The sequence below is a fragment of the Peromyscus maniculatus genome, chromosome 14 (assembly GCF_049852395.1).
Source record: "Peromyscus maniculatus bairdii isolate BWxNUB_F1_BW_parent chromosome 14, HU_Pman_BW_mat_3.1, whole genome shotgun sequence".
Taxonomy (NCBI): domain Eukaryota; kingdom Metazoa; phylum Chordata; class Mammalia; order Rodentia; family Cricetidae; genus Peromyscus; species Peromyscus maniculatus.
In genome coordinates this window covers 59,724,354-59,737,807 of record NC_134865.1, presented here as the reverse complement: position 1 = coordinate 59,737,807, position 13,454 = coordinate 59,724,354, and the positions used below count along the sequence as shown (strand labels likewise).

At 45.5% G+C, this 13,454-nt stretch overlaps 1 protein-coding gene across 4 annotated transcripts in view; it reads left to right on the top strand.

The window, feature by feature from the left end:
- Tmed8 (transmembrane p24 trafficking protein family member 8) overlaps positions 1-13,454 on the top strand; it is a 36,466-nt gene that overhangs the window by 15,209 nt on the left and 7,803 nt on the right. Inside the window, exons 2-5 of one of the 4 annotated variants that reach the window (XM_016008612.3) lie at positions 4,496-4,577; positions 10,386-10,503; positions 12,647-12,773; positions 13,009-13,314. In XM_016008612.3, coding sequence (XP_015864098.2) covers positions 4,496-4,577; positions 10,386-10,503; positions 12,647-12,773; positions 13,009-13,314 — 633 coding nt within the window. Of the gene's footprint in view, positions 1-4,495; positions 4,673-10,383; positions 10,516-12,646; positions 12,774-13,008; positions 13,315-13,454 lie in introns of those variants that run through there. The other 3 variants (XM_006990314.4, XM_076551147.1, XM_076551148.1) reach the window with 3 other exon arrangements.

Genomic DNA, 13,454 nt, shown 5'->3' with positions numbered 1-13,454 from the left:
GAATTGAATCTAGTTCAGGCATATGAGGCAAGGTCTCCGCCATCGCGCTGCATCCTCAGCCTTGCCCCGCTTGCAATGCTAGAGATTGAATCCAGGACCTCGCTCATGCTAGGCAAACACCCTGCCTTCCTCAGCCCAAGGTTAGATACTCCCTAGTGAACAAAGCTTTATGTCCTGTAGTTCTGGAGGCTGGGAAATCCAAGGTCACGTCCAGCAAGGGCCGCACGTCCAGCCACAGGCTGAAGGACAGAAGGACAGATGATGGCGAAGTTGGGGAGGGGGAACTGACTCATCCTTTGACCAGGAGCCCACTCCTGTGCTGATGCCGTCATCCCCTTCTTGAGCATCCCGTGAAAAAGGACTGTGCTCCTGAGAGCGGTGGCTGGCTCTAGGTCTGAGCAGGGCATGGGCAAGACGAGCCTGGAGCTTAAGATGTCAGCACAACGTCCGGGTCCTGTTGGAGGGGGACACAGGAGCCAGCTCTAAGGGACTATCACAGGACAAGGCCAGGAAAATGGGAAACAGAAATATGTTAAAGTGTGGGCCTTAATGATACTTAACCATCATTGTTCGCCTGTGCTTCTAATTATTTTGCCAGTTGGCATAGTTAACCCTTGACCTGCCTTCGATTTCTGTTCTTTTTCTCTCCCTTTGGTTATTTTTACCATTGTTTCTGAGACAAGGTCTCACTGTGTAGCCCAGGCTGGCCTTCAGTTCAAGATCCTTAACCTACTGGATGTGTTGGTGGGCACACCTAGCTCTGCCTTCTTTTTCTAAGGCTCCCAAGGTAGCCATGTAATGCATGGGGGGGGGGATCTTTTTCTGGTAGAAGAATTAATTCCCACTAATATATATATAAAGTGCTAGAATTGGAAAAAGCATTTTCTAGTTTCTAATGGATTTGGACACTTTCAGACACTGATCATGAATACTTGCCGAAGCCATTAGGCAAAGGATACATACCTTTAAAACAATGATATATCCCCCTTCTTCTTTTCTTTTTGTATTTTTGAGACAGGGTTTCTCTGTGTAACAGCTCTGGCTGTCCTGGAATGTGCTCTGTAGACCAGGCTGGCCTCGAACTCACAGAGATCCGCCTGGCTCTGTCCCCTGAGTGCTGGAATTAAAGGCGTGTGCCACCACCGCCCAACTATATCTCTTTTTTTAAATCAACTGCAAAACAAGTTCATGAAAAATGTTGATTAATATCTCATGCATGCCTTTTAGGAATAGATACATAAATGTGCACATACAGACATATATATAGCAAATACACACAAACCTGCTTATTTGTGTGAATATATTTCTGAATTGATATCCATCAAATCGTTAACAGTAGTTGCCATGGTTTAGTAGATTTATGCTTAATTTGTTGCTTTGTGATTAGTTTGCTTATTGGTATGTTTTGACTTTTAAAAAGCTTTTTTTTTTTTGATTTTTCGAGACAGGGTTTCTCTGTGTAGTTTTGTGCCTTTCCTGGGACTCACTTGGTAGCCCAGGCTGGCCTCAAACTCACAGAGATCCGCCTGCCTCTGCCTCCCGAGTGCTGGGATTAAAGGCGTGCGACACCACCGCCCAGCTTTAAAAAGTTTTAAAGAAAATAAATTCTATAAAGGTGAATGGAATTTTTATCTTTATTTTATTTATTCTACAATAAACAAGGAGTTTTCAGTGCAACTTTAAAGAGTTAATTTGGAATAATAATAGGAATGTGTAAAGTTTGGATTTAAGTTTAAAATTTTATTATTTTCCAAAAGTCTGCCTCAAAAATCGAGCATAAGAGGGAGTAGGTTAGAAAAAGTTTATATTTAGAAGCTAAGGGAAGCCTGATTGATGTATTTAGACCAACAGGGTAAACTTGCAGTTAAAAAAAAAAAAATCTAGTGTCTGGATAGTGTTATTCTCAGAAATGTGCTGTTTGTGTATTCCACAAAGATGAGGAGATGGGGTGCAGGGAGGTATTTTAGCCCCTTCCTTTGAGTGAAGCAGTGGAAACCAGGCCCACATGATCAGAGATCACCTGAGGTGGAGCTGCCAGCCTGGGGGAGGATGGAGGGGCAGTGGAGCCATTTGAGCAGATTCTGGGTGACAAGCGCAGGATTCATTAGGAAGCAGCCTCCTGAGTCAACACAGGGGAGAACTTCCTAATCACGTTATCTCAGCGGGATGGCCTCTGCGCAGAGCTGCAGATGGGAGCATCCGATGATGAGGTCATACATCAGCTCCTCTGTTGGGAGCAAGGTGGGGTGACATGGGTGCTGCCGCCGTCGTCTTTCTACAGTGAGGTTGTGAGTCAACATTCAGAACAATAGATCTGCGGGGCGTGATGCTGCACCTGGGAAGCAGAGGCAGGCGGATCTCTGTGAGTTCGAGGCCAGCCTGGACAGCCAGGACTCAAAAAAAGACAACCTCATTCTTAAACAAACAAACAAAAAAACCAAACTCCACACACATATGTGCTCATACAAGTAAATAATACAGATACATCCATGTATGAACACCACACATACATAATCATGAAAAAAGAAAAATGTACTGTATGTATATGTGTGTATCATGTTTTCTTTATTTATCTATGTTAGCATTCAGGCATTTACACTGGCCTGCTCTCAGGGACCTAGCATGACGTGTCAGCAGCAGCAGCCAAGATGTGACGCTGTAGCTACTCTAGCAACCAAGTAGAGACTCTCCCTATGTGCATGCACTATGTCCCCTTATAAAAGGCAAGCTCTTCTCTCCCCCATCTTTCTCTTTCCTTCTGCTAAGCCTCCCACGTGATCTCTGTTGCATGGTATGACTTTGTGGTGCCCCTTGGCTCCAGCCCGCCGAGGTTGCCTTCCACCATTAAACTATTATAATCTGATGGGTATCTAATTATATATAACTTGGCTAGTTTTGCAGTGAACGTGTGTGCGGGTATCCTTAAAATGTGCTGACTTAGATTCTTGTGGGTCAGTTACCTGGTAGCGGATATATCCAGATCCTACAGTAGTTCTGTTTTTAGTTTATGTATTTATTTATGTGTCTGTATATGCTCTTGTGTATGTGAAGGGAGGCCAGAAGAGGGCAGTAGGTGTTTTCTATGATGCTTTGCCTATTCTTTTGAGTTCGGATCTCTCCCTGAACCTGGGGCTCTCCCTGTCTTGGCTAGACTGGAAGCCAGCAAGCCCAGGCAATGCTCCTATCTCCATCCCCATCTCCAGGGTTACAGGTGGACCTAGGATGCTCCTGTCTCCATCCCCATCTCCAGGGTTACAGGTGGACCTAAGATGCCTGGCTTGTTGTTTGGGAGCTGAGGTCCAAACTCCAGTCCTTCTGAGTCTGTGGCAAGTGCTCTTAACCATCCAGCCCTTCTGTTTAGTAGTTTGAAGACTCAGGCTGAGGCTCCACAGTGGCCGCTTTATAATCCCACCAGCAGTACATAAGCCTCTACCCCTCCTTAGTGATAGCAATTCCTACCCGGAAGAAATCAAATCAAATCTCACTGTGGTCTTAATTTACATTTCTTTTCTGATGGCGAAGGGTGTTGAGCATTTTTTTTTTTTGCCTGCTTATTGGCCATGTGTACCCCCTGTTTTGAGAACTATCTGTTCATTTGCCCATGTACTATTTAGATTGTTTCGGCATATGTGTTTATATATATTGATCCCCTCTCGGCAGACTGTCTCTTTACTCTGAGGTTGTTTCTTCTGCTGTGTTGAAGCTTTTTCATTCCTTGCAGCTCCCTTTGTTAATTCTTGCTCTATTTCCTTGCTGTTGCCATGACCGCGTCTTGAGCTGTCCTCCCTGCGCTTCCTCCAGCTTCCTTCACCCTATCCTACGATCTTTGAACTGTTTCTAATCTTCTCCTTCTCCTCCTCCTCCCTTCCTTCCTTTCCTTCTTCTTCTTATCCTCCTCCTCCTCCTCCTTCTTCCTTTTTTTTGGAGACAGAGTTTCTCTGTGTTGTTTTGGTACCTGTCCTGGATCTCACTCTATAGACCAGGCTGGCCTTGAACTCACAGAGATCCGAGTTCTGGGATTAAAGACGTGCGCCACCACCGCCCGGCCTCTAATTTACTTCTTAAAAAGATTTTGTTTTTGTCCTACGTGTGTCAATGCCCATGTGTGCATAAGTGCACCTCATGTGTCCCCAGAGGCAAGGAGAAGACATTGGGTACCCTGGAACTGGAGTTAAAGACATTGGTGACCTGCCATTTGGGTGCTGAGAACCAAACTCAGGTGCTCTGGAAGAGCAGCAAGTGCTGTTAACCTGGGAGCCATCTCTCCAGCCCCCTGAATTGACTTTTATATAGGACAAGATACAGACATGATTTACACAATGGCTTTTGTTTATTTAGACAGGGCCTCAGGTAGCCCAGGCTGGCCTCAAACTCTTTATGTAGCTAAGGCTGGCCTTGAACTCCTGATCTTCCTGCCTCAGCCTCCCAAGAACTGGATTGCAGGTGTGTGTTAGTGTTTCCTCTCAAATAACAAATTCTTTCCATGATTTTCTAGAGAAAGAAGATCTGGAAAACACTAAGGTCAACTCTCCACTGGCTTCTGCCTCTGATCCAGAGCCCCAGTCCTCACCCTACAGGTAGGGGCAAGCAACTGCTTTGGATAAATGCTTCTGGAAGTTCTGTCCTCTGAGAATAAAGGAACTGGCGAGGAAAGTAGGCAGTGACGTAAGGGGTAAGGCAGATTGCAGTTTTTAATGTGATTTTTCAGGTTAAACCGTTATGATAACCTTTGTCATTCTTTTTTCTATATTATCTTTTTATTTTTATTTGGTGTGTATGTGTGAGTGCCTTCATGTATGTGTGTGTACCATGTGCATGTCTAGTGCCTATAGGGACCAGAAGAGGGACTCCCATCCCTGGAGCTAGAGTTGTAGGCAGTTGTTAGCTGCCTGACCTGGGTGCTGGCAGCCAAGCTGAGTTCCTATGAAAGAGCCACAAATGTCTTAACTGCTGAACCATCTCTCCAGCCCCTAGGCTGTCGTTCTTAAATTTCATCTACCCACTTTCACTGGTACATAGAGAGCAGAAAGGAAGGATTATACTGAGTCTTAGCGTGAGAGGAAGCCATCAATCACTAGTGGGACACAGAAGTCTGTCCTCAGTGTCATACTCGAGTTACTCAGTTCCTGTACTGTACTGTGGTAGAACCTGTGGTCTCCATGCCCCACGCAAACCGTGGCTGGGAATAAAAAGGGGCGTTGAGGTATTTTTAAACATCTCGTACTTGTTGAGCTCTACTCAGTTCTTTCTTCTTTTGCATATGAAATAATTTATAATGTAGTTGGTGATATAATACATAACCATGCTTTATTTGAATGTTTTTCAATAATAGACAAAATGATGTTTTATTAAATAGTTCTGTTTGCTAAATACTGTGGTTTAAAATGTATTCCCATCAATTCTTATAACCTCAATGAAATAGGTTACCCTTCCTTGCTGTTAAAATGAGCAAAGTGAAATAGTAGTCTATACTCGGTGCAGATTCCCATAGCTGTAACTTATTGTCACAACTGATAGTAGAGGGTTTAAGTTCTGTACTTAGAAAGGCTATGTTACATACAGAAATCATCTTCAAGGTCCGCCCCCCTTTTTCTTTTATGTATATGAGTGTTTTGCCTGCATGTATATCTGTGCACCATAAGCATGCTTGATGCTCGAGAGAGAGGCAAGAAGAGGGTATTGGAGCCCCTGGAACTGGAGTTACAGACAGGTGTGAGCTGCCATGTGAGTTCTGGAAATCAAACCTGGCTCCTCTGTAAGAGCAGCCAATGCTCTTAGCCTCTGAGCCATCTCTCCAGCCCCTCAAGGTTTTGATGACACTTAATAATTCATGCTCTTGACATTCCTAAGGCGAGGGACTTTTCATCTTCCTGTCGCCGTCTCTTTGTGCACATGCTGGTCTAAAGGGTCTTTAAAGGACGAGTCTACAGCACAGAACGGTTTTATCCTCCTAAAAGTAAGTTTCTTGAGTAAGAAATAGAACATTCTTAGACAAAATAATTTAATTACCATATTTACATACAGTAAATATAAAGTTTTGTTTATAAATTTAGTGAGTGAAGAAGCTCCAGTGCACATGGTCCCAGAAGCCTAGCGCCTGATTTGTGTCTGTTGGAAATTGAAACAACACAGCTTTCTGGCTTTTCCATTGAGGTTGGCTGTGTGGCCAGGTTCTCCCATCCTTCAGGCTAGTCTCGCTGCTCTGGGGCAGCATAAGCCAGAAGACTTAATTGACTTACAAGTTTATGTTTGTTTTTGACATGGCCTATCACTGGCATCAACTGATTGGCAACTTCTCTTTCCAAAAATACCTTTTGCTAATTCTCTAGAGCATAAAATGCTAATGTGAATATTAAATTCATGTGGCCATCACAAGCCTCCTTAAACATATTTTTAATTGGTACTAGAAAGACAGCTTAGTGGTTAAGAGCACTTGCTTGCTCTATAATCAAGAGGACCGGAGTTCAGATCCTAGCACTCACATAGCAGTCTGGGCATTTCTGCAAATACCTGTAACCCTCGCTGCAGGGGAAGTGACGATAGGAGGACCTGCAGGGGCTTGCTGGCTTCCAGCCTAGCCGAAATGTGAGTTCCAGCTCCAGGGAGAGACTCTGCTTCAAAGGAACAGGCAGAGAGTGATGGAGGAGGTCATCTGCCACTCTCTGGCCTCTGCACACACACAAGTACGCGCACATGCACAACCCATGCATATGCACTTACATAGACCACACACACACACACACACACACACACACACACACACACACAGGAACAAACACATACATACATACAACAGAAGCTTAAAGTATTTTATAGGCAAAACCGTTTATTCCAAGTCACAAACACAAAGGCAAAGAAGAGGCTTGTTGGTTTTCGATGCCACATATAGTAACATTGGGTTAGTAGTTCTAATGAACTCTGATAATCTCAGCTCTCCCACTATTACAGTTGATAGTGTGATCCCAATGCCTGTTGTTTTCAAACAGGAACTAATACGCCTTTTAATACTTCAGCAAAGAATCTGGAGATGGCTACTATTTATTCATTCAGTAGACATTTGTTGAACACCTGTTATACACCTGGGATACTTCTAGGTACCAAAAATACTGAAGGGGAACGTAGCATTCCAGGGTACTGTGGTAATGGATCTTACACCCTGGTGAGGATGGCAGGCAGAGAACAAGTGTGTGACATGTTTCATCAGTGGCCTTCACCGGTGAAACTTGTCTTATTAATACAGACAGAGGCTGCAGCAACTGCAAGGCTCCCAAGCAGGACTGTGCTTGAGGGGCTGAGGTGGAGTAAAGATCCAAGCAGTCACTGCTGGTGAGCGGCCTGGGCAAAGTGGAAATCCAGGCTGTAAGGTCAGAGTTCAGAGAGCCTGAGAGTTCCATAGTCAGGGTTGGTTCGAGGTGCCAGGCACACAGTCAGACTAGTTCCCAGCATACAGCTTGCCTTCTGGAGAAGGGAGGACAGGAAACAAAAATGGACGGAAGTGTCTGGGTTTCTAAGAGTTAAAGTCATCCACCAGTTTCCCGTGTACACTGGATGGCTGATTCTGACACATCACCTTTCTCAGTTGCTCTGAGGTGGTCTGGCATGACTTGGGTCTTCTAAAAGACGATTATGTTTATTTGAAGAAAGATAATCTATAAATTAAAAATGAATTTTCTTATTTATGCTGCCAAGGAAAACAGTGGTACCGATAGCCTAAAAGCAGGGGTGTTCAGATATTTACACTTTGAATAATTAGTGAAGACCTCAGAGGATTTTTTATTCACGGTATTGGAGCTGAGTGTGGTGGCTCACACCTGCCGTCCTAGCATTCAGGAGGCTGAGGCAGGAGGATCACTACAAGTTTGAGGTCAGTGTGGGCTACAGAGTAGAACATTGCCCTAAAAGACCTCCAAATTTTTAAAAATCGTATTAGAAATTAAGGCTGAGGCCAGCGGTGGTGGCACATGCCTTTAATCCCAGCACTCGGGAGGCAGAGCCAGATGGATCTCTGTGAATTCAAGGCCAGCCTGGTCTACAGAGCGAGTTCAGGACAGGCACCAAAACTACACAGAGAAACCTTGTCTCAAAAAAACCAAAACAACAACAAAAAAAAAAAAAAGAAAGAAAGAAATTAAGGCTGAAAATGATAATATAATTTGAAAACAATAATTAACTCACTACATATTACTATAAATAATATATCTTTAATGAAAAACAATCACCTTGTAAATCAAAGATAGCACAGTAAGACAGTAATGTCTGGTTTAATAAAAGACAATTGAATTTCCACCTCTGCTTCCTGATTCACTCTGCTGTATTGTCATGTGTCATGGAGTCTCTGGGAAGTCCCCCTGCCTACTTCAGAAAATGCAGAAAAGAAAATGGTATTTTCGTTTTAACGTGTCAGACTAAAGGGTCCTAAGCAGTACAGGGGTCCCTAGACTGTGCTTTTATAACTTCTGCTTTAAAAATACCATTCACATCACTTTTATTGGGAATAGATTTTCAGAAGGTCTGGGGGATTGTGCTGCTGTCCTGGCTCTTTCCTCATTTTCTAGTCTCTCTGAAGCCAGGGGAAATGGAAGGCGGCATCACTCGTCTCCTGTTCCATGAACTTTTCCTAGGGAGACATGAGCAAACGCAGCTGCTCACCCCAGGGAGGGTACCAAGGGCACAGTCACTTCTACCCAAGGGTAGCTTGGTGAGCCACTGTGTTTCATTGGAGCATGGACCATAGGCACCTTAGGGATGGATGCATCCCTGGAGAAAAAGTCTCTCCCCCTCCCAGCGGTTGTTAATTATCTGCATATCCTTGTGATTAATCAGTGGACACTTTCTGTTCAGTGGCCAGTCTCTGGCTTAGGCAACCTCCTCTCCGTGTGACTTGTGCAGACCAACCGGGGGTCCACACTGTCTGTTGAAATTCTGGTTGGAACAGAGAGAGAGAGGAATAACACTAGACTCATGGAAGAAGAGAGCAGCCGGCCTGCAGAGTCGGCCCCCTGGTCAAGAGTGCTTGCTGCACAGCCATGGAGACTGGAGTTTGGTCCCCAGCAGCGGCGTACCAGACCAGGCGTCCTGCAGGTGCTTTAGTTTCTGCTCTCAGGGATCTGATGCCCTCTTCTGGCCTCCGTGTGAGCACAGGTGCCCCCCCCCCCCCCCCCCCCCCCCCCCGTGCACACATTTCTCTCTCTCTCTCTCTCGTAGACGAAATTCTAAACGGTCTTATTAAACAAGAAACACAGAGCCAAATACAGAGGTAAAAGCCCAAGAGGTCAGAGCACCAGTGAGCAGCCTTTAGCTTACTTACCACTTGCTGCTGGAGAGAGAGAGAGAGAGAGAGAGAGAGAGAGAGAGAGAGAGAGAGAGAGAGAGAGAGAGAGATTCTCCTGTGTGACTGTCTTTTTATTGTCTTTCTGTACTGTCTTCTCATTGGCTCTAAACCCAACCACATGACTTCCTCGTCACTGCCTGTCTACACAGACCTCCAGGTCTCTATGGTTTGAACTGGGATTAAAGGTACAAGTGTGTTCTTGACTATGCAGAGACTCTGCCTGCCATGTGATCGGAATTAAGGGCGTGTGCCACCACTGTCGGACTTCTGCTAAATGGCTTGCTTTTAGCTCTGATCTCCAGGCAACTTTATTTATTAACATACAAATAAAATTACATTTCAGCACAAATAAAATACCACCATACTCTCTCTCTCTCTACACACACACACACACACACACACACACACCCCACATACGTTTTAAAAGGAGAGCGCAGAATGATGAGTACAGGAGTTGGCACACAGTGCAACGGGAGATGTTGGCACAGTAAGGTCTCTGTTAGCATGGTGACTAGACTTAATAATAATACATTTACAACCAAAACTACAAGCAGTGAATGAAGAATGTATTTATAATACAGCAACTAAGTATGTGAAGTGATGAATTTGTTAATTAGCCTCATTTGATCATTTTACACACACACACACACACACACACACACACACACACACACACACATATATATATATATATATATATATATATATATATATCTCACAGCATCATACTTGATGCCACAGACATGCACATTTTAAATTTGGCAGTTAGTAAATAAATAAAACATAGCAACAAAGAAATCAGAGCCTGAGTCCGTCTGACGACTGAACCGTGTTTACTGTGGCTGAAAAGCCTGGGGACCGGCTTTGTCTGTTCCTGTGCCCTTACTGTGAGCCAGTCAGCTCTGGGCAGTGGTCAGCTGAAGTGACATGGCCCTAAATGCAGAAGTCAGGAGGGGTGGGGTGTCTTTTGAATGTTGCTTTATTTCAGAATTCCTCCGGAATGATTATGCCTCCTCACGACCCCTTGAACTGACATGTTTTCTTCTCCCGAGAGGCCACAGATGGTATCTCCAGTGAGTAAGGATACCACGGAAGATCTACAGAAAGCGGCTGGTGCTTCAGAGGTTCGGGCTGCGGGGGAGCAGGAGTTGCTGCCAGCAGGCCAGGCTCAGGTACACAGTGAGGTAGGGGAGTATTCAGGCTCTCTCTTAGGGAAAGGGGAGCTTCTGGTACCCAATTTAGGCCCAATTTAGTGGATGGGTTGGAAATAGCACTGCTGGGATGGTGGCCCCCAGAATTCTCTGTCACTCCCAGCAGGTATGTCTAACCTTTTGACATTGTGACATGTCATCATCCCCAAAGTTCACACCTGAGAACTGCATTATTGAGTTACAGAATTTTTTTTGTTTGTGTTTTTTGTTTGTTTGTTTGTTTCCAAGACAGGGAGGGTTTCTCTTTGTAATTTTGGTGCCTGTCCTGGATCTCACTCTGTAGATCAGGCTGGCCTTGAACTCACAGAGATCCATCTGGCTCTACCTCCTGAGTGCTGGGACTAAAGGCATGCGCCACCACCGCCCGGCTGAAACCTCAATGTTTTAAGCAACTTTTAGCTTCATGCATTCCAGGGGACATGGGTTGGATACTCCTGTGAGGCATCTCAATTCTAATTATTTGGAGAATTCATTATCTGTCTCTCTCACACAGCCTGTCAGTGTGTTAGCAGGCAAAAAAGGAAGTGTCAGAACGGATGTCCCGTGTTCTCTAAAACCTTGATGCCAGCAGCCCAAAGTCCTAATTAAGTTGCCAGTTAAATCCATGGTGTAAAAGAAAGGGATTCCTATAAACTCACTAGCTAAGGTCTGCTTCCATTTACTTAGCTGTGTGGATGGAATGGAAGGGCTTGGTCTCTGAGACAGATCCTGTGAGAATGCAGCCCGGGAGGATTACAGACTTGACTTACTTGCACAAGTACAATTCCAGCCTCTTAACTGGCTTGCTGACTCACCGACAGGCTCTCCCCCGTGGGCAGTAGGAATGGATTTCTCGTTGAGTTGCCTACCAGCTGGGGAAGGAGCAGGAAGTCAAGGCCTAACACATGAAACAGGCAACCCTGTGTAGTGATGTGGAGGGAACTCCCTCTCGGGTGATTGCAGACTTCTGTGTGGGTTAGTGAGGGCTGCTTGTATCAAATGCCATTGGTATCCTTTTATGCAAGTCGGATATCTGTTCAAATAGAAGTCCTGTGGCTGGTTGAAAATGAAATTGTAATCATTAAAAGATCATTGCAGGGCACTTAAGAGCTCTTGCTGCTTTTCCAGAGGACCTGAGTTTGGTTCCCAGCACTCATATCAGGTGGCTCCCAACTGCCTGTAACTCTAGCTGCAAGGTATCCAATGTCCTCTCTATCCTCTGCAGATACCCATTCTACAGAACACACACACACACACACACACACACACACACACAATCTTTTTTTTTTTTTTTTTTTTTTTTTTTTGGTTTTTCGAGACAGGGTTTCTCTGTGTAGCTTTGTGCCTTTCCTGGAACTCACTTGGTAGCCCAGGCTGGCCTCGAACTCACAGAGATCCACCTGCCTCTGCCTCCCGAGTGCTGGGATTAAAGGCGTGCGCCACCACCGCCCGGCCACACACACACACAATCTTAAAAGAACATTGCTAGTGAAATACAGGGGAGACAACCTACAGCCTGTGGTGTGAATAAGGGAGAGGTAGGAAAAGGATACAGAGGAATGGAAAGAACGTGTGAGGAAGAGAGGAAAATTAGAAACCACACACAATCTGTGATGCTTTTGGTGAATTTGGTGGCTCTCAGTGATAAAAAAGTGATCCTCGAGTGAGGCAGCCTTTGCTATGGAAGCGATCCTTGTAGCTGGGAACGTGTGGTAGGCAGAGTGGTGTAGAGCTAACTCCAGACGGGAATGTTATGAGAGGAGTGCCTGGAAGGTACAGTGAAGGCTGAGACAAGACAAGGCGAGACCCAGAAACCCTTTGATGTAGGCCCATAGCAAGCTGTGAGGATATTTGTGGGGAAGATTCTGCAGAGGTTCTGGAGGCGGGACAAAAACTTTTCTAAAGTTGCAAGAGACAGGGAAGAAAAGAATCTTCAGGGCGACATTTTGGTGACGTTAAGAAGTAGAGTTTTGGGGTAACTTGTACTTGGTAGAAAGAAAGAATGCTGATTGGCACATTAACTTTTGGGTGGGGGTCTCAGGGAAGAGTGGGGCATCCTGCATTTGGAAAGAGGCTGGTCGGAATCCGCCACCCTCAGTCCCTTAACCAGAATTCTGTTGCGCAGATGGCCAAGTACCAAGCTCCACAGCGACCCGGAGACATGGTCATGATCCAGTCTGAGCACACTGGGGCTGTGGATGTCCTTTCAGCGGATTTGGAATCTGCAGATCTTCTGGGGGACCACAGGAAAGGTGAGACCTTTGGAATCATAGAAGATAGTTTTTCATTTCCAGTAGATGCTTGAAGGACGGAAGACAGATGGAAGGACAGACAAAGTTAAGACAGATGGAAGGACAGACAGAGTTGTGGAAGGAAGTGATGGAGGCTGCTAGAAAGAACGTCGTCTATCAACCTTCCTAGCAAAAAGCCAGGTCCAGGAGTGCTTCCCCCCTTCTCAGTAGTAAAGCTGTCTGTCTCTCCTTTCAGTCGCTCCACCTCTCATGGCCCCTCCGTGCATCTGGACCTTTGCCAAAGTGAAGGAATTCAAAAGCAAGCTGGGCAAAGAGAAGAACAGCCGTCTGGTGGTGAAGCGGGGCGAAGTGGTCACCATCCGGGTCCCTACCCATCCCGAGGGAAAGCGCGTCTGCTGGGAGTTCGCCACTGATGACTATGATATTGGCTTTGGAGTTTATTTTGACTGGACCCCGGTCACCAGCACCGATATAACCGTGCAGGTCAGTGATTCGAGCGAGGATGAGGATGAAGAAGAGGAAGAGGAGGAAGAGCTCGAAGGTAAATTTAATTCGGTTTGCTCAACCTGATTGCTAGCAGCTGCTCTGGGGATCGTAGCATTTCTCCTCCCCCCCAGAACCCGGCATTGCAGGCTGCTGGGGCTGCTGGTGATGCTTTGCTGGAAAGCCCCTCCCAGCAGC